Genomic DNA, 26404 nt, shown 5'->3' on the forward strand with positions numbered 1-26404 from the left:
TGTGCCTGTTTCCATGCTAGCCAGCCCCTGCTCTGTCCTGCATCTGCTCCTGCCTCAGATGGCTGCCTGGTGACTCTGACATTAGAGTAGTATGTGCTTTTCTAATTTTGGAAAACATTGGCAATAGAAAATTCCATTGACATTTAAGATGTGGTATTTAGTTGCATACATGGCTAGTTAACTGAGCCACTGAAAGGAATCCAGTATTTAGCAGAACTCCCAAGTGCCACATGCTGAGGAAGGGAGAGCCTCTCCATCAAAGGCAAGAGCATCCTTGTTCTGTGTCTCAAGGATGAGAGCGCTTGTGCCACTCAGTCCTGTTGACATTTCTGAGTTCAGTGGGACTTGAAGTTTCTGTCTTGCTGAGCTTATAAGCTGCATAAGAGTAGAGCTATGTAGCCAGCAGACTCTGGGAAGCTAACTGATTTATAATAACACGGGTGTTGGCCCAGTAGCTGGCTGGTACCTGTGTGCCCATTATCCAAATCTTTAATTATCTAAAAGTTATGGGTGTCCCCTCAACTTGCAGGTAGTTGGGGTTGTATTACGTGGGTTAAAGGAAGCTCCAAGCTCCACTAGCAAAACTGCCTTTAGAGGCTTTTTTTGGTTTGTCCCCTAACCCCTTTGTTTCTTTTAAAAATCCTAGGAAATTGAATATAAAAATATCTGTGAATGTGAAGGTAAGTGCTTAGAAGACAAGTTTCACTAAAGCCAAGATTGAACACAACCTTATCTTGACACATTTGTCCTAAGCAGTATGATACTGCTTTCAGTTATGTGTCCTTATTTCTCAAACTATTCCTTAATACAACTTTTCTGGTGACTCTGCACGTATGTATATGGAGCTGTGTGTTGTGCAAGCCATAACATTCCATTACAATATTCAGTTACATGAATACTACACACTAAAGCCCTGATTCAACAAGATACTTAAACTTCTCTGTAACTCTTAGCATGTGAGTAGCCCTATTGACTTTAAGAGTAGCTATAGTTAAAAGCATTATAAGCTGGCACATGTGAGTTGACAAGTAAAATATTTCAATAACTGTCAGTATCAATGAGGCTCAGTTAATAAATCTTACTGTAAGTACACTATACCTATATAGTGCAATCAAATACTTAGCCCCAGGAAACCCAAAGCATTTTTATGTCAGCCTGTGGAAAAAATCAGTTTCCAGTTGACTTGTGTCTATGACGTTAGACATAAAACAATATATTTCAGATTAGTGGTGTACAAATGTAAATTCTATGCACGGTATTCTTGTGCAAAACTGAAGGTACAGATTCACAGTATTGTAAAGACGGTATGACACTAATATTTGGTGAAAGTAAGAAGTAAATATCCCTTTTAAATTAAACATACATGTGTAGTTGGTGATAATACAATTAAAATACAGAATAGTTGAAGTCAAACAAGGTCAAAGTTAGATGGTACTTGGGTATTTATGACAATGAAATTACTGTAGTGTACGAGATCGTGTCTCTAAAAGTGTCGCAAACATTACATGTATTGTATTGTTTGATAAATGATTTGATCATGTAATTAAAGATTGTATTTATCATGCATATGTACATGAGCAGGTGCTAGTTTCCTTGGTATCCAAACAACTATTCACTGAGCATGTATAAGTTTTATGGTTAGGTTGGTTTCCTACATTTTCTTCACCTGTATTTAGTGGTGTATACTTCTCTTTTACCTTTATTACAAACTGTGCAGCACAGCTTGCATATTTTTCATTAATGGCCGTATTCAGTTGAGCAGAGTAGATTTTGATTTTTGCAATGTGTGTTAGAGATGCTTACAAAATTTAGAAGTTGTGTGGTTGGTATGTGGTTAGAAAACTGTAATAGAACTGAAATAATATGCACTTACGAGTATTTTAAAAAATACTCTACAAATGTTAATGAAATAATTCCTTTATGGTCACATTGTGTTTGCAATAGATGTAACCCTCAACTTCAACCAGAAGAAGGGCTTTTAAAATCCATTTTTCATAATGGGTTGAATACATAGAGCTAATACATGAATCAACAATTGATAGGTGTGTTTTTTTTAAGAAAGGACAGTAATATTTAATCCATGAAGATAGGTAAAGAATGTTTTGCTACACAGATGCAGAGCACAGGATTCAGAGCTCCAGCAAAACAGCTCTGTGTTAAATTTCTCCTGAGTAATTGCATCGTGTCAAACACAAACTATCATCAACTGCTATGGAAAACTTTTCAGCCTCAGACCACTTGTCCCTGTGAGCACATTCCCTCAGGTATCAGGCCTTGTTTCTGTCTCAAGGTGGAATTTTGCAAATATGCCAGTCACAGACTGAGCTCTGAACTATGGTACCCTGTGTATCAACCATTATTACACCACAGGACTGACTGAGTTTGGGCAGCTGTGGCTCTTTCCTTTGAGAGCTTGTGACCAGTGGTATACAATGATTCAACAATCTCTTTAAAACAAAAGTATTATTATTTTAGCAATAGAGCAAAGCATGGCTATCTTACCTCAAGGCTTACTATTCTCTGCTCATGACCTAGGCAGGCCTAACTTCTTTAGATACATCCATGGGGGTCCTGGTGTTTGTCTGGTTCCTCCGATCAACCACCATCTCTCTTTATAGTCCCTATCTCTGTAGCTCTTTTGTTCTTCTCTGTTCCTGGGCTTTGTCCTTTCTGTAGACTCAGCAGGAGACTAAGCCAGAGTCCTAAGGGTCTGTGGTACTGATATTGTCCCTGAACAACTGTCAGGTGCTTTCTGAGGGGTGGCTTTTTTTGTGCCATTCTTTTGTGCCATTTTTTTTCCAAATGTTGTTGTTGAGATAACCCAATAAATTCATCCCTCCAAAACCAAGCCAACATACAATATTGCAAATTGTCACAAGACGGTTCTAAATCAGTCATACCACCCATCCTCTATCACGTTGTCTTCTGACTACCCAGTATGGTTTGGCTTCACATTCTGGGTGCTAGGCCATTAGCATTCCCTTTTTGTCAGCTGTTTGTAAGACTAGAAGCTCACTGGAGTTCAACAAATAAAAGTATGCTGATGTTAGCTGCTAACTACTCAAGAATAATTGCCTTTTTTAAAAAATACATGTAGACAATGAGCTTTAAAGCTATGGTTGCCAGGTGTCCAGTTATCGACCAGAACACCCAGTCAAAAAGGGATCCTGGTGGCTCCAGTCAGCACCACTGCCTGGGCTGTTAAAAGTCCGGTTGGTTGGGCTGGCAGGCTCCCTACCTGGCTCCATGCGGCTCCTGGAAGCGGCGACATGTCCCTCTGGCTCCTAGGCAGAGGGATGAGCCGGGGGGGGCGGGCTCTGCGCACTGGCCCGTGCGCCAGCCCCGCAGCTCCCATTGGTCAGGAACCACAGCCAGTGGGAGCTGCGGGGGCGGCACCTGCAGGTGGAGGCAGCGCGCACCGCACAGAGCCGCCTGGCCGCTCGTATGCCTAGGAGCCAAGGAACATGTTGCTGCTTCTGGGGAGCCTCCCTGAGGTAAACGCCACCCAGAGCTCACTCCCAGCACCCCCTCCTGTGCTCCAACCCCCTTCCCCAACTTTGAGCACCCTCCTGCATCCCTTCCCACATCCCTATCCCAGCCTGGAGACCCCTCCCATACCCAAACTCCCTCCTGGAGCCTGCACCCCACACACCACCTCCCACACCCCAACCTTCTGCCCCAGCCCAGAGCCCCCTCTTGCACCCTGAACCCTTCATTTCTGGCCTCACCCCAGAACCCACACCCCTAGCCCAGAGCCCATACCCCCTCCGGAGCCCTTTCCCACACTCCGAACCCCTTGGCTTTACCCCCCCAGCCTGGAGCCCCCTCCTGCACTCTGGCCCCAGACCAGAACCTGAACCCCACAGCCAGAGCCCTCACCCCCTCCTGCACCCCAACCCTCTTCCCCAGCCCGGTGAAAATGAGCGAGTGAATAAGGGTGGGGGAGAGTGAGTGACCGGGGAGGGGGCCGGATTGATGGGGGGGCCTTGGGATGGGGCGGGAGCTCAGAGAAGGGGTGGAGCAGGGGGTGGGGCAAGGGTGTTCAATTTTGTGCAATTAGGAAGTTGGCAACCCTATTTAAAGCCCATGAATGGGTGCATCTGCACTAGAAAAATGGGTTGAGTGTCTTTGTTGACTAACCCGGACTAAACCACCTTTTTGCCAGTGTAGGCACTTTGCAACACCTTTTCACTTTAGCAGGTCAAAGTATATATCAGTTAACACAGCCTGATCTAAGCTTGGGCTTGTCTACATTACAAGAGTGATTCAAAGTGTATCAGCAGTGGCTGTTAACCCCTTCTGTGGATTCCAGTCTCAGATATTTATTCTGATAAAATTATTGGGGTCATAGCTTTACATATTTTGATACAGTAAAAATAGCTGCACAAGTAATTACATTTGTCCTGGCACTAGTGGTAAACGGATGTCCGAGGAATAGACTGCAGACATTCTGCAGAAAGGTGGAAGATGGATGCAGCAGGAGTTAATGGTACTTATAAGTAATTCAAATGATTCTGAAATGTAGCAAGACTTTCCTTCTTTCTGCCCTTGAGGATCTCCATTTAGGGGAGATTTGAAACACAACTCAGTCTGTTCTCCAGGATAGACATCTTTTTTAGTTTGCAGAACTTCAGATTTCTTAATTTAGAATATGGAGATGCCATCCTGCTTCAAGATCTGTATCCTGAATCTCTTTATCTTGCAGTGTTGTTCTCTGTTATATGCAGCTTGCTTGTTCTCTGATATATGCTAAGATTACCTGCTCAAGACCCAGCCTTCTATGAACTGTCTGCAGATTTCCCTTCCAAATCCCTCACAAGTGGGCTAGATTATATATTCCATCCTATTTATCCTGTGTGCCACTTTTTTCATACAGAATAAAACAGATCCTCTTTGTAAATGAAGGAAAGGAGATATAACTTAACTTTCCTCACATCTTCCTCTCTATCTCTTCAGTCACCAAGAAAACTCAAACAGAAAAAACATGAACAAAGATTAAAAACAAAACTGAGAAAGCTGAATGATACTTGAAAGTATTTTTGACTATATGGAGTTCAGAAAACTAGCCATCATTCTGCATGCACCTTCAACCCTTTTATGTTATATTTTTACTGAGAGGAAATGTTCATTATGTTCTGCTATCTCAAGGTGTATTTTGGTAGCTATGCTAATGCTGAGAGGGCATTTACTCTAAGCTACTTATTTACCGTACTTATTGCAAACCATTATGGTCTGTCTGGTAAATCTGTCCTGGGAGAATCATGCAGAAGTATAGTGTTGCTATTAGAGTCCTTATGCGAATCCATACAAATCCTCCTTTGTTTTTGTGATTTTAGTCCTGGCAGAACTGTTCCAAAGGAAATACCAAAAGTGTCATGTTAATCCAAACAGGATTTTCAGTTTGCTTTTAATTCTTATCTTGTTTTCATACTGATTTTTGGGTTTGACATTCTCTTATGAACCCTTCTATCGCTGGTACAGGGCATCAGAACACAAGTCAGTATGAAATAAACTGATCCCAGGTAGCATGGTGTGGACCATATTTTATTAATATTTTTCTAGGAAGCAGCCAAAAACTGCTGCTTGGTCCTGCTTTGAGCAGGGGGTTGGACTAGATGATCTCCTGAGGTCCCTTCCAACCCTGATATTCTATGATATATGTTTCTAAGTTAAGCATGCATGGCATTGCTCTGTCTTCTGTGGGATTACTACAATATAGGGTATTGTTTCACAGCTAATATTGGTATCATGGCTCTGCTGTAGAATAAGTGATACTGTAGACCTCAAGCTTCCTGATTAACTTGTATTTCAGAGGCTTTTATGCATGTTTAATGTGAGCTAGTACTATATGGAGGGCTACAACACACAGTGTCAGGTAAACAGCAAAGAAGCAATATATACCCTCAAAAAAAATAATCCACTTGGTTGATAGAGGAAGACATTTGTTATATATTGTAGTTCTTTCAGTCTTTGCTGCCTTGTTCTGTCTTGAAGTTCAATAAACAACATAAATAACATGTCTGGTCATTCCATGTGATCTGCCATTGGACATGAATGTGACTCAATTATATGCTAAATTGAAGCTGCTTTCAGAGTACTGTCCCTGTTATGGTTTACTGGAGTTGGAGAGCTTAAATGATTCATAGGAAAGTCAACATGAAAGTGTACTTTGCTGCACTTACTAGTTTTGTGCTTTTCCTGGACTACAGTACTTGAGGAGACTCCACAATGTATATTTGTTTTTCTCCACATGATAAATCAAGATGCCTCATTTCCTAAATGACCAGCACATAAAGTTGTACCTCTTCAAATCCTAGAAGATTTCTCTGTCTTTTTGAACACTGAAGTAGAATTGGTCTTTCTAATTCTCGAGAATGGTGTTTTTGAAAATGGGGATAGAGGGTTGTCATTTTCACTCAACATGTAGTGAGATTACTTTTCGGTAGCTGTCAATGTTAGTTACCATAAAAACATATTTGTGGATATGCCTGTTCCTAAAATGGACTTAATAGGCATTCATAAAAGCTTCATCTTTACAGATTTGAAATTGTTCTCTAAAGTGTTTTCACAGTCACTGAAATAACTGCTTAATTCAGCAATTGCTTCTGAAAAAAACAAATACTACGCTTACCTAACAGACGGGAACTGCATTCTCTGTGTGTGCGCACATTGGAGAGAGCTGGACATCAAGAATTTTTGGGTTCAGTGGAGCAGTGCCAGTTTTCTCATTTTTATGCCATCACTTGCAGCCTTCAAAGCACATTCTCTGTTTATCTTATTTGTAAAGTACTATGTCCACTGCACAAACGAAAAATAAATGTGTGCATTTAGCTCTGATAAAATTACATAGCAATAATACATTTCACTTCTAGAGTGTTTTCCATCTGAAGAGCTCAAATTGCTTTATAAACATTGGCTAAGCTGTGCAACGCACCTGTGAGGCAGGTAAGAATTACTCCATTTTACAGTTGGGAAAAACTGAAGCATGGAAAGGTTTATTTGCTCAACGTCTCAAATGAGACAGAACCCAGGTATCTCCTAATTCCCAGACCTGTCCTGTAACCTAGGAGATCATCCTTCCTCTTTTAACTGTAAAATTATATGCAAATTCTGTGCAACTCTTGGCAAGTTATCAACACAGGCCAGGTTTGCACCACTGACTTTAGTTCTTTAATTGTGAAAGCAGTTTTCTAGCTCTTATTAGGAAAAGATCAGATAGCTCTGTTTTCATAGCACAAAGCTTTCATAAAATTCTTCCTTTGTTGGATTGAGCATTGGATGAAATTTAAAAAAAAAAAAAAAAGGACGTCTCCTGAATTTCTGGAAGTAGATTTGAAAGTACCATGATAATTATTGGCAAATTATTTAGGAACTGGATTTCTTTCCCTGTAGGAACAAAACCATACCTAGAGCTGTCTGTGAATCCAAGCCAAGGAAACATTCATGGCCGCCTTATTTAGAAAGTCTGCATTAAATATTCTTTATGAAAGCTGTATGCTCAAATTTTAAATCAACCTGAATACTACACCGTTCTCATAGTTTCCTTTCATACATGGTGGTATAACGTAAAAGTTTTATTAGCATGAGTTTGAGATGCACCCATTAACTAAACAGATGCAGTTTAAAATCTATTTTTAATGAATTAGGTAACTAATAGTGCCTTACAAATCTAAATCTGAAATCTGTTTTAAAACCATCATGTATAATTTTAAGTTTATAAGTTGTCATGTATTCAGTGAGACTGCTCACATACTTAAAGTTCAACATAAGCCTAAAAACCTTGTTGAATCTGGGCCTAAATGTTTTTGGAGTGAAGTATAAAAAGTTTCCAAAGCCAATCTTCCAAACAATTCCCCTGAGATATTTAACAATCTATTGATTTGATAAATTGAGTTAATAATCTCATGTCTAGTAATACAGTGGTTGGTCTAAATATATTTTTAAATACACTGAATTCTTGTTTTTATTGGATTTAATTCTTGTAACCATCAAGAGACACATCTGATAAGGGCAAAAAAAATCAACATTTTCACTTTAATCATGAAACAGTAAATTTGAGAGGGATGAAATGAAAATAGCACTTTGGAACTAGTAATACCATTCAAGTGTAAAGAAATATATTGTAAGATAATGTCATATTATTGTCTCCCAGGTTACAAAAATCTTGTTTGGGTCCTGGCTATCAGATAGGGATTCTGTGATTCTTGCACTTTCTCATATGTTGGTTGAATTTGTGCTCATTGGTATACTGTATGTAACATTTCTCCTTTCAAACTGGCTTTACTTTAAGATCCATTTTTAAGGCCTCATATAAAACTTTTCCTTGTTATTCTCTTGTTTTTTCTTGAGAAATACCTTGAACTCGTATGTCAGGGATCCTAGAAGCAGCCTTCCCTGGTCTCCCACAGAGACTGTTGTGAGGGGAAATCCAAGCCCTTGTGCTCTGGATCCCCTGGGATATGTTAAGCTTCTGGATCCTCAGCAGGCTGCAGAACTGGTTCTGCCATTGGCCTCTCTGGCACACTGCCAGGGCACTGACTGTCGTCTACCACTTCTTGGAAATGGGGCTCCTCAGCCCACCTGCCCTAGGACTGGGACCAGCGCTGATCCCTGAGATACCTGAGTTACTTAAACACACTCTTGTGCCAGAACTCTGTACCAAAAATGTGAAGATTCTGGTTTCAGTATAACTCTCTCAGGGGTGTACAGCAGTTGTGAAGCTGTCAACACACGTACACTTTGCACAGACAAACACTTTTATGCTCTTATACTTAATCATTTAAAGCTCAGATCATACAAAACTATAAATGCTAAACACATACCAGGGTATAATCTAGACTAATGAGCAGCTGTGTCACACCTGCCCTGCAACCTTGGGTACCTTACATGCCTTGCTGAAGTGGTTTCCCCAGGGCTGCTCACAGACAGCCTTCCAGCATGCAAGCCACACCCTCAATGTCTGTGTGTGACTGCAGCCTGCCAGCCACACTTGGGTTACACTCTGGCTCTCACCAACTTTGGTTATACTTCAGGGTGACCCAAGCACACGGCCAATCTGAGATTCTTCCCTCAGAAATGTATGTCCTGTACAGCCTAGTCCTCTCCTGCACAATACAAGTTAGAATGCCATCTTATTACAAATAGTTATTCAGATACTTCAGTTTAAATACATTTGAATAGATAAAACAAGTGTATTAACTACAAAGAGACTTTTAGTGAGTACAAGTAATGAGGCATCAAAGTCAGAAATGGTTACAAGAAAAATGAAGATATAATGCTACTCGTGCCTTACTTAACAAAGGATACTAAATTCAAAGCAAAGTTTACTCACCACATACTCCAGATGTATTACTGACCACATTTCTAAGGTCACAATCCCTCCCTCAGTGCAACAGCTACTTCCTTGGTCCATTAGGTATAGTGAATCGAAGGGGGGCCGGGGGGCGAAAGGGTCCTTTGGGTGTCGTCCCTTCTTATTGTAGTCCTGTCTCCTCTTTGAGAAGCATTTCCAAGTGGGAGCAAGGCGACAGGCAGTCTGTGTGGAAGGGAACTCCATGCTGTTACTTTGCTGTGATGTAGTTTTTTTTGCCCCTGCCATCTTTCCTGCCAAAGAATGGCCACTTCGCAGGTAATGGTCCATCAGCCTTGTTTACACCTGGTTACTGTGTCAGTTTATGGTTTGTCTCTGTGGGCCTGGTTTGGCCATTCCCCAAACTTTTCTGGAAAACATACTTTTAGTCATGATCTGAGCTTAAATTTATAATTTCACATTTTCCATGGTAATACTGATCAGCAAATTTGGTTTTTAAATGATATCTTACAAGGCATACTTTGTATAAAGATTATTACAGTAGTGTGTGGGGTCTGAACACACGGGTGTATTCTGTCACAGCATGCCCCTGCCTCTGTTTGCTCACCACTCCAGGACATTCTTTGGGCTGCGGTCCGAGTCCCATAGTTGTCCAGAGTCCATGGGGCCATGTGGTCTCAGGAAAGTAGGCAGAACTCCCCTGCCCCATGAGGCTGCTACATACTGGGAACCTCTCCCTCCTGGAACTCTTTACCCAGCCTCTGTAAGAGAGTTTGTTCTCTCTTGCCCTATGCTTCCTCTTCCTGCCTGGCTCCTGTTCCTGTGTGTTTCTTTATTTAAATCCCTCCTGGTCACATGGTCTCTTTCTACTCCTAGTAAGTTTCCACTATTCCTACCTTCCCCCCTCCCTTCAGAAGAATCAGCTGCTAAACTGATTTTCTAAAGAGGTAGCTCACCCATTGTCCTGAGATGTTTGCACCTGAATAGGTTCAGTAAGTCCAGAGAAGCATTCTGTTGTATTGTCAGGGCTTCTACAGGGCTTGTCAGATGTTTGCACCTGAATAGGTTCAGTAAGTCCAGAGAAGCATTCTGTTGTATTGTCAGGGCTTCTACAGGGCTTGTCAGCAATGGTGGATCCACATACATATAGGCACTCATAATACGGCAGTTTTTCGTAATACAACTTCACAACATCATTCTGAATTTACAAGTTGTATAGACACAGCCCCAATTCATTACAAAATACATTTCAGAATCTAACTTAATTCTCAGGCATTTCTTTTTTTCTTTCTGCAGACATTAGATTGGGTCAGGATCTTTTTTGTTAAAGTGTTATTGCCCTCGTTGGCTTGTATTTGGTTTTCAGTGATTTCTGATCTCTTTTCAAAAGTGCTGACCTTTGAATCCAGGTGCCCTATCCTGCAAGTTGCTGTAAGCTTTCAACTTCCATTCACATTCACTGGGGTTGAGAGGTGCTTGTTATCTTGCCACCCCCTCCACTCCCCCGTTAGTTAACTAAATGGACATGTATTCCAGTATATTTTCTATTCCTTACATAAAAAGAAAAGGAGTACTTGTGGCACTTTAGAGACTAACCAATTTATTTGAGCATGAGCTTTCGTGAGCTACAGCTCACTTCTCATGCTCAAATAAATTGGTTAGTCTCTACGGTGCCACAAGTACTCCTTTTCTTTTTGCGAATACAGACTAACACGGCTGTTACTCTGAAACCTATTCCTTACATGGCACAGAAGCCTGCAGTTTATTTTATTTAGTTAACAATGTTGCCAAATCACAATATTTGGTGTTTCTCTGAAAGCCACAGTGATCAGAATCAAGAGATTGCATGAGAATCTCTTACTTTTTTTTTTTTTTTAAATGAAAGTTTCCAGCCCTGTTGGTTGCAGAGAAAAGTTTTTGAAAAGGTGAAGCAAGTTCATCCTAAGGACTCAGAAGCCAGAAAGCATATACTCTTCCTCCTCATCCCCCAAATTTATTATTTAAAAGAAATCCCATGATTTTTAAGCCAATCTCAGATTTTTTGGGTACTTGACTCTCATGATTTTTGAAAGCTTGCAGTTGGAAATACTGTTGGTACTGTCTCATAAAGCAGAGTTAGTGTTGTTTTTCAGGGTTCTGGCCTGCTCTCTATTTCACTGGAGCAAGTTGGTTCTGAGAAGTTTATCTGTACTGTGGTGTGGCTCAAAAAAACTTTTTAATGCTTATTTTGCCTTGATACTTTAGGTTTTTGAAAGATTTTAGGCCCCAGCAGTATTTTCTCTTCCCTTCTGTCTGTTCGGCAAACTTCTCAAGCTTTGGTTGGCTTTAGTGATTTAAAAGCATTCGGTTGTGCATAGCTCTGATGGAGTGTGGCTGCCCCTGCTTGCAGCCTGCTAGCAGCACTCCCACATTCAGCTTGATTTTAAGCTAACTAAAACAAATGAAGTAGGGTAGTTGTGACACATCCTGCAATTTGCTGGTTCATGTGCACCAGCATGATCTCTTCCTGCTTGTCCAGGGTGCTCTGGAAAGCAAAAGTTATTTTTTGCCTTCCCTCCATAAAGATAACACATTTCAAACAGCTGCATTATCTGGAGAGATGTTATTTACTGTTACATGACGTTGCTTAATGTACTGTGAGACTGTTAATTAGTCAAGTCTTAACATGTTTGCCATATTTATAATGTGTCCTGTATTAATTACTGCTTCAGCATAGATCGGCAGAAAAGTGCTGAAATGAATATTGTGAAATGTAAGTTGAGACCTCCAGTGTTAATGATGCATTCCTATCCCCTTGCAGGTAGTTTGTATTCGCTCTACGTGGAATGCACTCTCACCAAAGTTGAGCTGTGACACCCGTCCACTCATTTTAAAAACACTGAACGAATTGTTCGCCCTGGTTCCTTCATTAAAAGTGAATACAAATGAGTATGAGGTATGTGTCCCAGGTCTAAAGTGTATTTCTTCTCTTAGTGGCAGCTTTAAATGTGTCTGATCATTTAGGGATGTTTCAAGTCACTCTCCTGACTAATAATTAGCTGTATCGTTATATTTAAATAGCACTTTGTTTTTGAAGGGCTTTACAAGTATTAGCTACTTAATCCTGTGAGGAAGGTAAGTACATACCTGTTAGCTTCCCACCACTTCAGTGCTGAACAGAGGCTCAGAGTCCTGGACACGTAGTCAAGGATAGGAGTACTTGTGGCACCTTAGAGACTAACAAATTTATTAGAGCATAAGCTTTCGTGAGCTACAGCCGGCTGTAGCTCACGAAAGCTTATGCTCTAATAACTTTGTTAGTCTCCAAGGTGCCACAAGTACTCCTTTTCTTTTTATGGATACAGACTAACATGGCTGCTACTCTGAAAGTAGTCGAGTATGTTCTCTTTATGGTACAAATAAAATTTTGGGGCTTTTTTGAAGTAATGTTTTCAATTGCTTCGTCGTCCTGCTTTTCCCCCAAGGTGACGAATGAATGAATGTGGGGTTGGCAGCCATATCCCTCTGGTAATTGCGTGACACAAGGGGTGGTTTTGTCTTAAGGCTACAGACTTAAGAATTAATGAAGGGTTGGGCTTTTGTCCAGATGCATGTGTGCCTCTTTGCTCATCCTGATTTTTTGTGACAGGGCGTGGAGAAGAACAGGATAGCCATAGAGATCCACTGAGGATTGAATATGGGGTGTAGTATCAACTGCAGTTGGATACAAATGTGATAGGTGCCCTAGGAATACCTCAGAGAAATCAGTATGTTGATGATATACAGTTGTGTACCTCTTGCCCTACAAACCTTGTTAGCGCCGTCTACCCCAGAACAGTGCTTTGGTTCTGCCACTGAGCTGTATCCGCTGCACAGCCCTGGGAAAACAGATGTCTCAGTAGTGGGTATAGCTTGTCTGTAAGAGATGGCTCTCATTTCCTTCGTAGAAGCATAATTCCCAGGCAGGTTGCCAGATTAAGTGTTTTGACATTTTATTTTCAACCACTCAGCAGTGTATGGAAAGCCACCTGTGCTTTTGTAACTACTCAGCCCTTTTAACTAAGCTTTTATCAGAACTTTTCCTTTGCTTCTATCTCTTTCCAAATGCAGAAGTTCCACCGTTATGCCTTATATTGGCAAGTTACTGCACTGTTGCTGTTGTGGCCTCTAGACAATAGAACTCTCATCCCTTTGATATCTGTTTAATTCTTTCTCTTCCTACTTTTCTTTTTCACTGTTAGCCATTGCATAGAGAACCTTTCCACTTTTTCTCCTACTTTGGAGTATCCACTGTGTTTGGCTTTGGTTTTGAGGTTGGAGGGTGGTTTTTTTTAATTATACTATTACTTTCATTGTGTTTGATCATGGTTTTTTTCCTTGTATTAACTTTTACATCCCATCAAAACAAGTCTGAGTGCACTTTGAGCCATGTAATAGGCTAATGTAGGGGTAGGCAAACTACGCTGCATCCGGCCCTTCAGACGTTTTAATCTGGTCCTCAAGCTCCCGCTGGGTAACGGGATCTGGGGCTCACCTCACTCCGGCGCTCCAGCCAGGGAGCGGGGTTGGGGGCTTGCCCCGCTCTGTGTGTGCTGTGGCTCTGTGTAGCTCCCGGAAGCAGCAGCATGTCCCCCCTCCGGCTCTTACACATAGAGGCAGCCAGGGGGCTCCGCATGCTACCCCTGCACCAAGCACCACCCCCATAGCTCCCGTTGGCTGGGAACTGAGGCCAATGGGAGCTGTGGGGGTGACTCCTGTGGATGGGGAAGCACGCAGAGCTGCCTGGCCGTGCCTCCACATAGGAGCCAGACGGGGGACATGGCACTGCTTCCAGGGAGCTGTTTGAGGTAAGCGCTGCACGAGGCCTGGACCCCTGCCCCCCTCCAACACCCCAGCCCCCTGTCCCAGCCCAGATCCCCCTCCAAACCCATCAGTCCCAGCCTGGAGTACCCTCCTGCACCCCCAACCCCTCATACCCAGCCACACCCCAGAGCCCACACCCCCAGCTGGAGCCCGCACCCCAACCCCCTGCCCCAGTCTGGAGCCCCCTCCTGCACTCTGAAAATTTCGGGTCCCACCCCAGAGCCTATACCCCCAGCCGTAGCCCTCACCCCTCCCGCACCCCAACCCCCAATTTTGTAAGAATTCATGGCCCACCATACAATTTTCATACCCAGATGTGGCCCTTGGGCCAAAAAGTTTGCCCACCCCATGGCTAATAAATCAAAGGATAGGTGTGAAAATACACCCTGAGTCTCCTGCAGTGACATTTTTTGCTAAACTATTTTTGCTTGCGCACACACTCCCTTTCTCTGTTTGCTTTTCCATGTAGACGGACTTTAAAAGATGAGAGCCCCCATCCTGCAAATGCAGGCATTGAATTCACTGGCACTACATACTGGAGCCTTGGCCTGTATTTTTATAGAATAGTTTCTACCACCTGAAGTATTATAAAGATGGAGCTAATCTAACCTATAGTATCTAGGTGTTTTTACTGCAGCCATCTCCATGGTATCTAAGTGCCTCACTGTGAAAAATCCATAATGCTGAATGTACAGTATATTTTCAGTTGCTGATAACTGCTCATAACTCCTTATATCAGTTTTGTCCATATTACTTAATGAAATAGGTACATGGGGCTATTCAGTTGCTATCTATAACTAAATATTTGTTTTTAATTTAATAGAAATTTAAAGCCCAAGTTGTCAGCTCACTTTGGAGCCACACTCAGAGCAAGGTAAGTGAGATGCCAGGAGAATGTTAATTAAGGTGGGTAGTGGGCACACGTTAAGGATTCCCCTCGTCCTCCTTTGAAAATATTGGTATCAGTGTCATTTATTTATTTTCTGCAATATTTCCTTGCCTGTCAGTGCTGAGTTCGTTCTCTCTCTCTCTCTCTCTGTCTGAGGGAGGTAAACTGACAACCTTGGGGACAGATTTTTTTCTGCTTCTCCTCAGAGCCAGGACAGTGCAGTCAAGACCAGTTGAAGCTTCCCCACATTGCCTGTGCTTCCCCTATATGTCTCAGCCTTGGCCTGGTTGGGTCCACTCTTAGAGCAGGAGGGTTTCCATTAATAATAGACCTCTCTGTTGAGACTACCAACAAGGGTGTCGATTTTGATAGTGGATTTCTCCCAATTGTGCTTTATTGCGTACAGAAAATAACGGATTGAGTATACGCTTCACAGGAGACTTTGTTACATATAACAAAGACATTCATAAAACAGTTCAGCATTCAACTGTTAGTGGATAAACTCCCTTAGCTTAGTGGATAACCAAATGAGTTCTGTCTCCACTATGCAGAAATAATGCCTTCTATGCTTGTGATATTTTCTTCCTAGGATTCCATTGTAGCAATTTCAGCATATAAATCTCTGTCAGAATTTGGTTCGGAAGAGCACACCATCCTTCATCTTCCCGAACAGGTAGACATTTTGTACTTTAAAGGGTGAGAGTATGTGCCACTTCCTTAGAAATGAATGGAAAAGTAAAGAGCAAAGCCACATGAAAAGAGGGGAATACTTGTTTGCTATCCCAGATTAAGTAATAAACAGCAGAATCAGAGGCAAAATGACCTAGGGATGTAGCTGGTTGTTTCTCCTCAGTAAAAGGCACAGCTACCAGGAGAGTGCTGGATAAGCTCCTAAGAGGGAGAATGCTAACTGAACAGTTCAGTGATGCCTATGTGATCAGAGAGAAGGCAGCTTTTATTACTTCATTAATTAGTAAGTGGAGCTACACAGGTGAGAGAGAGAGCGCTCTTGATTTGTATCTTTTGTTATTCTGAGAGCGTTTTGGACCAGGCTTTGTATTATAGGGAAGTAGTTAGAGAGAGAGACTCTGTTGGAAGTTGTATCTCAAAGTAATAATCCCCTGAGCTCATGGTTAATGCTTCAATTTTTGAGACAAACTTGTCCATTTAGGTACTAGGTGTTTGTTTTGAATCAAGATAAAATCTTGCCTTCCTGTGTTCCATATACTTTTAAGGTACTTTGCCTCCTTTTTGGGGGAGGCAGGTGGAAAGAAAATTATTTGTTTCATGGTTTTATGTACATGTAAAGGACTGTTTCCTCTTATATTTTACCTTGAAAAATTCCTGACTCGATACACATACACAGTGGAAGAGTACATGTAAGGTCATCTATATGAGAGTGTAGGCAGTAATGGGTAATCACTGCTACTTTATGGTTCTGGTAAATACTTCTGTATGTTTTGATTTCCTACAATATTACAAAATTGGCTCCATATGGTGCTATGGCTGTATATCATGAAAATGTTATAAACAGATTTTTTTAAAAGAGCCCATACTTTATGGAAACTTGTGAAGAAAAGTCCAGTGAATACCTGATGAAGTGCTCTGTGTAAGCTCGAAAGCTTGTCTCTCTCACAAGCAGAAGTTGGTCCAAAAAGAGAGATTACCTCACCCACCTTGTCTCAGGGGTAGTCTACACTACCGCGCTACATCCGCGCAGTTGCATCGTGTCCAGTGAAGACACGCTATACCGATGGGAGAGCACATTTCTGTTGGCATAATTACTCCACCTCAATGAGAGGCAGGAGCCAAGTTGTCAGGAGAGCGTCTCCTGCAGACATACCATGGTATGGACACTGCTTTAAGTTGATGTAATTTATGTCACTCGTTTTCACACCCCTTAGCGGCATAACTTACATCAACTTAAGCGGTAGTGGAGACAAGCCCTTAGCGAACACCTACAAATGAAAAGGGAAGGCATTTTGTCACAAAAGAAGAAGATACAAATTAAGGACAAATCTCTAAATGCTAGAGTGATAATAAATAAATCTCTGAGTGCTGGCACATAGGCAATATCCTGGTAATTGAACCTGGTATAATGTTGCATCAGAAAATGTAGAAGATTAGTAGGTTTGTTTATTTAAAGGCTTAATCAGCTAGAAATATGTTGCAGATTTTAGTGTAATGAAAAGAAGAAAAAATACTTGTTACTATTAGAAATGTGCTTTATAGGTTGAATATCAATACAAAAATAAAACATTTTATTTTCCTGAATTGTTACAGAAGGGTCAGAAAAGAGTCAAGTTCAAGGCCCAGTAGTACTACAAGTACTGCCATTCAGTCCACAAATGCCTTGATTATTTTTACCACTAGTGATATCTTGGAATTTATATGGCTCACTGCTTTTATAAGCCTATTGTGATCTACATACACTCTTCAGCCTGGTAGAAGAAAGACGTTCAGTTGATCAGTTTCAGGACTTAAATTCATTAAACTGGAGGGCATTCCTTACTGAAATAGTGATCCTTATCTTTGTCACACTGGACCTTGAATCTAAACATGGATTAAGAGGCAATGTTTATTTCTATATTTATTTATTTTTGTTTTGTTTCACTGCTGCCTTTGTCCTCCTTCAGGCAAGACCAGAAGTTGGTCCATCAGAAGAGATGGACATAAATGAAGAGGAGGAGAAGGAGGTGGACCTTTCTGTTCCTGGCTCTTCATATATCAAACTGTTGTCTCTAACTCTTCCTTCTGTTTTGCCAGGTAGAGCACTTTCATAAGGGGAAGCTACTATACAGCTTTAGAATCTGATTGACTCTGTATGGGTATAGAGTTCTACCTACATGAAGAAACTTATGGGGTTGGGACCTTACTTTGTTTATCTCCCATAAAAATTATATCCTAAAACACTTCACCAATTTAAATAATAGTAACATTAAGAGCTCCTGGCAGTGAATAAAGGTGTTTTCAAGGATGTTAATTGAGAATTCTTCTTGTAAATGCTATTCATATTTTCTCTCTTCTGTAGTTATATAATTGGTTACAAGTTACTATATTTCAAATACTTGTTCGCTAATTATGATTTAGGCCTAACGTAGAGAACTGAAGGACAACATTTTAAGGCAATTCTGAATTTTGAATGAAAATAAAACAGCAGGAAATACAAAGTTACAGGATTTATACATGTATTTGCTTTATGTAAGTAATTATACTCTTTGATATTTTTTTCAGGTAATGTATTTGCGAAGAGGGTGCATAGTGCTCTGAATAACAGTCAAATAATTAAGTAAACAATGTTAAGATATTATGCAGTATAAAACATAATTAATAAAGGTGTGAATATGAAAAATAAGAGTAACAATAAGCATTAGTGAGACTTAAATAGGTATAAAGAGATATTCCCATGGCTGACAGGTTCATTTTGAGACCTGTACAACTGATTCATCTTAAAAATAACATTTATTTTTAAAATGTTCACTTGATTATAGTTTTAATGCTAGCTGTCCACTAAAGTCAGCAGTGCAACAGTCACTGGACCGTAAGCTCCTCAGGACAGGGACTGTCTCTTATGTGTTTGTACAGTTCCTAGCACAGTGGGGTCCTAGTATATGAATATGGTCCCTAGATGCTAGCATAGTATAAATAATAATGAATCTCTCTGTAATATTTCTTTCATGGGAACTTCTCCTACATGCATCTGGGGAAGGATACCGTCGTCTGGTCCTCAGGTCCTTTCACCAGGGTTGACTTGGGACCTGTGTGGACTCTCCAGGAGGTATCAGAGTGGAGGATATATGCTGCTTCCATGTGGGGAAGCACTTTTCACACTCTGAATGTAAGGCATTCGTCCACTTAGGAAACTTCACAGGGAAACCCCAAGTAAGCCATTTAAACAAAGGAGAGTAGTGTCTGCTGTCAGAGACACAAAGCTGGGCAAGTGCACCCTGAGTGACATTGTTTAGCTTAACAGGAAGCTAGGAAAACTGAAAGTAAGAATTTGTAGAAAAGGGCTATTTGTAGAATAGTCAGGGTTATTGACGTGGATGAACAACTCTTGTGATGGAGTAAGATATTGGGCTCTCAAAGCAATGATAATCTTTCAGAGACCACTGAATCTTGTGTATGGGTGAGGCTGTGGAACTGGTCTAATTGAACAGCTGTTAGATGTTACCAAGATCATTCACAGTTTCCTTGCTGCTGGCTAAGATGCAACCCATGGGAAGGTTTAGACCAACAGTCCCTATTTTCCCTGATGTCCTTGCTAATGGGTATCATGTTGACTGGAGCTTCCAGAGGATGATTTTTATGAGCTCTGGCTGAGACCTCTAGTCTCCTTGGGCTTCTCTGGATGATTCCCTTAACTCAGAGCTTTCTCTTCTCACCTTCCTCTCCCCGCTCCCCTTATTCGTGGGGAAAATTCTTTCCTAGCCTCCATATGCTACTTCTGGAAGAGATGAATTCTTATTCCTATGGTAACTGGAGCTAAAATCCAGAGTTCCAATCAAAAGGCAGTTTCTCTTGTGGAGTTCGTGCTGAATGTGGGATTATCTTTCCATAAGCCTTCCTCTGCTCTGGAGGGCAAAACTGTCTTTGCTCACAAATAAATCCACGTGGGTTACCTCAGCTACACAGCTGAAAGGAAAAATACTAATAAACCCAAAGAGTTTCTGAAACAGAAGCACACCACACTTCCCGTTTACTCTCTTAGCATCTACGTTTGTGTGAGCCAAAGGAAACAGAAATTGGGAAAACTTCTCTGAGCTCCTTAGGGGCCCAGCAACACTGTCAATTTCAGCTGCTAAGCTGTATTCTCTCTCTACTCCCATTGCTGGCTCTGTTTCTGTGAGGACAGAAACAGAGCCAGCAATGGGAGTAGAGAGAGAATACAGTTGCACACACAAAGCATCCATATTTTCAGTAAACCCATTTAATCCTTGATTGTTATTTGGTGGGTGTCATATGCAGTCTAGAAATGAGTACCTTTAAAAAAGAAAAAAAAGTTCATCCCATACGACACAATGTGATATATGTGCATTTTAAAGGACAGCAGTTGAATCCCTTTTTTTCTTATTCAATGGTAGATGGATATACAGAAGATAGGTCAGTATTTTGGTTCATAATACCTTCAGTGGTGGTTGCCTGTTTTTCTTCAGATTTGTACCAGCCCTTAAAGTATGATGCATTATCATTTGCTTCAGAATCAGGTGGTCTTTCATGAAGTTCAGCTAGGTTTCCCTGTTTGGTTTATGCCTGGCATTCTGGATCATTAGGTGCATTTATTTGCCATTGTGATTAGAAATAGTGAACTCATTGATAGGCATTTTGAAAGCAACAAGTTGTTATAACCAGTTTTTTTTTAAAAAGCTTGGAATTTAAAGAAATCTATGGGGAGACATTGCAATAATGATTAGACTGTGTAGCCATGGACAGACACCCAGCTGCAGATGCCTAGGTACATATTTATCTCTAAAACAGGGCTCTCTTTTATGACATTTTGCAGTCTTTTTCTCATGTTTATACTGCTAATGAAATAAGAAATTAAAAAGAAGGAAATGCTGCTAAAATAATGGGTACTAACTGAAAATGACCAAAGTAAGGAAGTTCCAGGATAAGATGTCTTTCCATTAACTTGTTCCAAGGTACCTCAGGTATTGCCAGGATCTCAGAAGAGTGGGTAAATGCTCTTTCCACCCATATGTGCACCAATTTCTAGGAAACCAGCATTGCATCTGGTTTGGGAACTTATACGCCAGAGTTTCAAGAGTAATGTGAAACAGTTGTTATAAATCTTTAAAACTTGGTCATATAATGAAAGCACTAACAGACTCTTAAATCTATCAGCATTGCCAGGTGCTGGTCTAATGTTGGCTTCATGTTGGGAAGCAGTAACATTGCACACATCTACCATAAGGGCTACTGTAATCTAACTTCACAACCAAGCAATAGCATTACTACTTTACACTGTTGAACCCAGATAAACCATAAAAAGCCCAAGTTTGAGAGCATACCACCATATAAACAGTACCTACAACTGTGTTTAGAGAAATTATAGTACCAGTTGTTTATTTTTTATGGTGAAAAAGCCTATAAGGAAAAAAACTCATTTACGAGGAACATTTTATTTACATTGACAAATGTAAATGTCAGTTTAGTTTCTGACTGTCCGTTCTTTCAGTTTCATTGTGTCATTGGCATAACAAAGACCACATTGATCAACAGCACTGAGAACAGTTCAGGCTATTTTTCTTCTGAGTTTGAGCATCTGACATCACTTATTCAGAGCTTCCTGAGCTGCAGTTTGAGTGGAGGTGAACATAGAGTCAGGAAGACTTGCCAGGCGTTCTAAATCCCTGACCTTGGAGCTTTCATCTGAACGTGTAGTTGCTAGTTTTGTTAAGCATAACTGCCCTGAAGCTGTGGTTTTGGGTTTGTTGGGATTTTTTGGCCTCTCTTCAGCCCCTGACTTTTTTCTTCTACCCACTTCCTCCAGCATTTGAAGAGTTTGTGGCGTCACTTGTGAAACAGGAGATGGCCAACATGCCCCGCGGAGTGTATCATTCTGCACTGAGAGGAGGGGCCACGCGCTCGGATCAAGGAAAGACCGTAGCAGGGGTTGCCAACTTCATGCTGAAAATGTATGAGAGGAACAAGCAGCCAGGCCTGAAGCCTGGCCTTGCAGGTGAGCTTCTCCTACCATTGGTCACATCACTCCCTGGACTAATGTTTCAAAATGTATGGTAGTTTTTCTCTGAATGTGGTGTTGGCCCTGATTCAGAAAAGCTTGTCAGGACGTGCTTAAGTCCAACTTTTTCAGGACAGGATTTTAGTACATGCATTTTAGCGGGCCGCATGTCAGGACATGCTTAAGTCCAAACTTTTTCAGGACAGCATTTTAGCAGGCCGCATGTTTGAGACCCCTGCTGTAAGTGATGAGTCCTAATACCCAGCAGCATTGGAAGTATGAATCATTAAGTGACTCCAGAATATTCTTCCCTGCTGGCCAGCATCACTCTTATTTTAAAATGTAACTTTAAAAACATAATATGATCTTTCTTAAAATTTGCATTCAGCTGTTGTGCATGAAACTCTTTCTTTTGCCCTATTTAGCAGTATTTTATCTTGATGCATTTATATGGGTTTTTTTTAAGGTGGCATGTTGTTATGTTATGACCTTCCAATCCACATGGGCAAAGATGGCAAACCTATCAGTCGTTTTCTGGCTAGCAGAGGGCGCAATTTCCAACAGATGTTAATAGCTCTCATTCATGAGGTAAGTATTCTCGGCTTTTCTTCCCTTTTCAGAAATGTTGTGCTGCTTTCTCCTCCCTGCTCCCCACAGAGTCACATTTGCTTATTTTAATTAGGAAATACTAGTTACAAGCTATGTGATGTTTTAATGCACCATAATTAACTAAAGTTGCTGTGAGGGACAATTAACATGAATAGAACGTGTAAATACATTTAATAAAATGCTCTCTTTGCTGAAATGCTCCCTCTGAAAATCGTTGGTGTAAATTGAAACTGACACTCTCCTTTTGCCCCTTCTCTCAATAGTGGTGTCTAATCAGGCTACAGCGCTCTAGTATTTTGGTGTGTCTGAACAACAATTATGGGATTCCACCATAGGGAGTAACCTCCGCCTCCTCGTTAGAGTAGTAATAACACAGCATATCTTTTAATTGTTTCCAACTCCCTGGAATATTATGCTAATGTGGCTGATCCTATGCAGTGAACTTTGGTAAACTGGAGCTGTAACATCTAAATTTGTGTGGTTTTGGAAAAGGTACAAGAAATGAACATCCAATTAATCATTACAGAAAATAAGAAAGAGCTTGTTATCAAATCTTACAGGGAGTTTAGAATTATGGCATTACAGTTGATACGAAAACTGATCTTTGGAAACTGCAGAGACTGGGAAAACAAATAAGTAGCTAGACAGGAGCTTGGGAAATGAACGTTTGTTTCCCATTTTTCATGTCAGTTTGAGCATTACTAGCACAAGCAGACATGTGTTAGAGTCTCTCTGAGTTCATAAAAGAAAGAAGAGTTAATATGATCAATTTGCATTCCTGGGGAGATTTATTATGTGCTTCTTAGGGTGAAGATTCTCTTCACAGGTCGTAAATGAGAATGTCAGAATTATACAAATCTATTCTGTCATGTGTTAGACAAGCAGGAGAGCATACATGATTATAAAAATATCTTTTGTAAAAAATCTAAGTCTGGGCCCAGAATAGCTCCTCTAGGAATGATAACAATATAGTGATAGGTGTACATTTTAAAAGTGCCTTCAGAACAATGCCAAAAACTATTTCTTTATTCATGCAACCACAAAATAAAGGTTCAGAAGACAGAACTGCCATGCTTGTTCCCTCTGTCCCTTGTACTGGCAGTAGCCATTCTCCCTCATAAAAATAACTGGAAGTTATAATTATAGGTGAAGTTGGTAGCTCCACCTATAGTTAAGGCTGATCAACACTCTCTGTTACAAGAACATGTTTTCGGTTGTTTATAACTTTACCAAATTTCATCTCTTTTGGCTGAAATTTTCCATACCAGGTGTTTGCGTCAGGCTGATTTTTTTTTTTTTTTTTTTTAAGTTTCAGCTAAAATTGTTTCTAAAGAATGAGATTGGGGGAAAAAAATGTGCTCATATTTTAAAGAATGCTTAAACTGTTTGTTGAGCAGATCTAGCTCCTCCATGTTTGGAGGCAGGGCTTGCAGTTTGGCTGGGGGTGTTGCCAATTGGTCAGGGACATTCCATAAAAAATTGACCAAGTTTTAAGGCTCTGAAGAATCTCAGTTCACACATAGAAAGCTGCTAGTTTGGCAGCTAAATTCTCCAAAAAGCCACGTGCACTGAGCATGCTCCAGCCTGAGTTGCAGGAGCAGAACAGTATTACCAAGCTGTGGCCCAGGGGCAATACAAGACCCACCAGAGCATTTCGTAAGGCCCGTGGCCTGCTTCAACACAGTATACTAATGGCCGATTCGTTAGCATTTTGTCGTCATGTTTACATCATTTTAGTTTACACAACTGTGTAAATAAAGAATAGCGTACATAGAAACATCTCTAAATACATACAAAACAAGCTGAACTTAAAATATAAATCAATAGTGGTGACTTTAAAATATTATTAAAATAAGTAGAATGTGTGTGGCCCACACAAGGTTGTGCTTAGGTTTATGTGGCCCTCCTGTGTAATAAGGTTGGTCACCACTGAGTTACTCCATTAGCTCAAGCGTCAGACATCTGCTCAGTGGATCTAACTGGTCCAAACCTGCTGATGACCCCTGTGGATGTCAGTGTGATGTCACATGATAGATTTTGGTTTTTTCAGTTTGTTTTATTAAAAAACCTTATGAAATCATCCATAAAAAAGTACTTTAAAAACATTAAGGTTGAAAAATTAAGCACTCAAAAGTTAGGCAATGCCTAATTAAGGTAGTTCTTCGAGAGCTGTTCCTGTGGGTGTTCCACTTCAGGTGTTGGTGCGTCCCAGCACTGCTGATCGGAGATTTACAACAGGAGTGACTGCGCAGGTCACCTTGCAGTGCTGCATGTAACATGCGCACGACCCAAGCCCTCCAGTTCCTTCTCAACTGTCCTCGGCTGAAGACTGAGCTCTGGGGCAGTGTTAGTTAGATAAAAAGTTATAGTTAGCGTTAGTGTTAGTTTATTTGAAAAAAAAAAAGTTTTATTTCATTAACTACTTCCCCTCAGGGGATGGTTACCCGTTAAGATGCCTGGTTCTCCAGGCTTCAAATGGTGCGGCTCCTGCCTCAAAGCTATGCCTGTTTCAGACAGGCACTCGTATGTAAGCTGTCTGGGTGAGGGGCATATCCCCCCAAAATACCCCTACTGCAGCAGTTTGAAAGCCAGAGCCTGACGGGAAAGGGATCTGCGGCTAAAAATGATTTTAATGGAAAAATCCCTCCAACCAGAGTCAGACAAGCAGACTGCCTCTCTGGGAACTCCACCAAATGGGAAAGGAGACAGACCCTCTGAAAGACCAAAAAAGACTTTTCTCCTCAGAGAGCACTGAGGAAACAAAGGCAATCTCCTACCAGATCACTACCCCCGGTGCCAACATATGCTCAGGTGAGCACCTATGATGCTCTAGCACCTGTGGCACCGCTGAGGTCTGAGTGAAGGAGACTGAGTCCAGGCACAGACAAAGACGTGCCTCCTCCATGGCACCAAGTTCACTGGCACGGGACTCGGCACCGAGCATCTCCTGACAGCGCAGTCGGCATGGGTGGACAAAAACAAGTCAGCACCAACTAAACATTCACAGCATCGGATGGCACCAATGCCAGCACTGGTGAGAGCTGACCCTGCAGCACCGGTGGCCCAGACATCGGCACCGACACAGTCTCTGCTACACCAGAAAGACTTGGTGATATCGTTGGCACTGCACTCCCCGATATTTGGTACCGAGGGCTGCCCAACAGGTTACAGAGAAGATCCTAACAGCTCTCATGACATTGCACAATCTTCCAGCAAAGACGAGGAGGAGGTGTAGGAGCAAAACACCGTCTCACCACACCACTCCTCACCAAAAGCACACTGAACACCGTGGAGCCATATGGGACCAAGATACCACCAGACGACTCAACCATGGTGCGGATCACAGTGGATGTACCCCCCATGGTCTTCTCCATGACATGGGCACATTAGGAACCCTGGGCATCTTACAGGAGTCCACATTCCAGGCCTTCCACAGAGCACAAACGCAAACTTTGCTCTAACCCTATGTCTCCCACACCGCAGCCCATAGAAGCTCAGGATGTAGGAGAGGACACAGGAACTGGCACAGACCAAGAAACCACGTCTCCTGATCACAATCCTCCTTCCTCTCCAGATGAGGCTATTATGCCCCCACCACCAGCTTCGGCGGACAATTTCAAGTAATTTCAGGACTGTTTAAGCAGGTCGCTCACAGCCAGGACATCCAGCTAGAGGAGGTGCAGACAAAACAGCACGTCCTGATACAAATACTACAACCATCATCTACCTCCAAAATCGCTCTTCCCATCAGCGATGCCATCTTGGATCCTGCAGAGACTGTTTGGCAGACACCAGCCTCAATACTGCCAATGTGCAAAAGATTGGATAGAAAGTACTACGTACCCTCAAAAGGGGCAGACTTTCTCTTTGCACATTCGCCCCCCAACTCCTTAAATCAAAACCACAAGAGAAAGAGCACAAGACCTGTTTGGATGTAAAGTGTACTCTTCAGGCATCCTACAATTCAGAGTGGCCAATTATTCTGCATTGTTAGCAAAATATGACTATGATAACTACAGCAAATGTAGCTTGTTCGCAGCAGAGCTCCCAGAGGAGAAACAGGCACAAT

General features: G+C 41.5%; 1 protein-coding gene across 6 annotated transcripts in view; it reads left to right on the forward strand.

Annotated features, from left to right (window-relative positions):
• The window catches only part of FOCAD (focadhesin), a 199885-nt gene that overhangs the window by 103132 nt on the left and 70349 nt on the right, over positions 1-26404 (forward strand). For 5 of the 6 annotated variants that reach the window (XM_073345491.1, XM_073345494.1, XM_073345492.1 and 2 more), the window contains 6 exons: positions 12111-12245; positions 14976-15026; positions 15631-15714; positions 17678-17807; positions 21535-21723; positions 22193-22314. In XM_073345491.1, the coding sequence (XP_073201592.1) occupies positions 12111-12245; positions 14976-15026; positions 15631-15714; positions 17678-17807; positions 21535-21723; positions 22193-22314 (711 nt within the window). The remainder of the gene's footprint in view (positions 1-12110; positions 12246-14975; positions 15027-15630; positions 15715-17677; positions 17808-21534; positions 21724-22192; positions 22315-26404) is intronic. The other variant, XM_073345495.1, reaches the window with a different exon arrangement.

Source organism: Lepidochelys kempii, chromosome 5 (assembly GCF_965140265.1).
Source record: "Lepidochelys kempii isolate rLepKem1 chromosome 5, rLepKem1.hap2, whole genome shotgun sequence".
Classification (NCBI taxonomy): Eukaryota; Metazoa; Chordata; order Testudines; family Cheloniidae; genus Lepidochelys; species Lepidochelys kempii.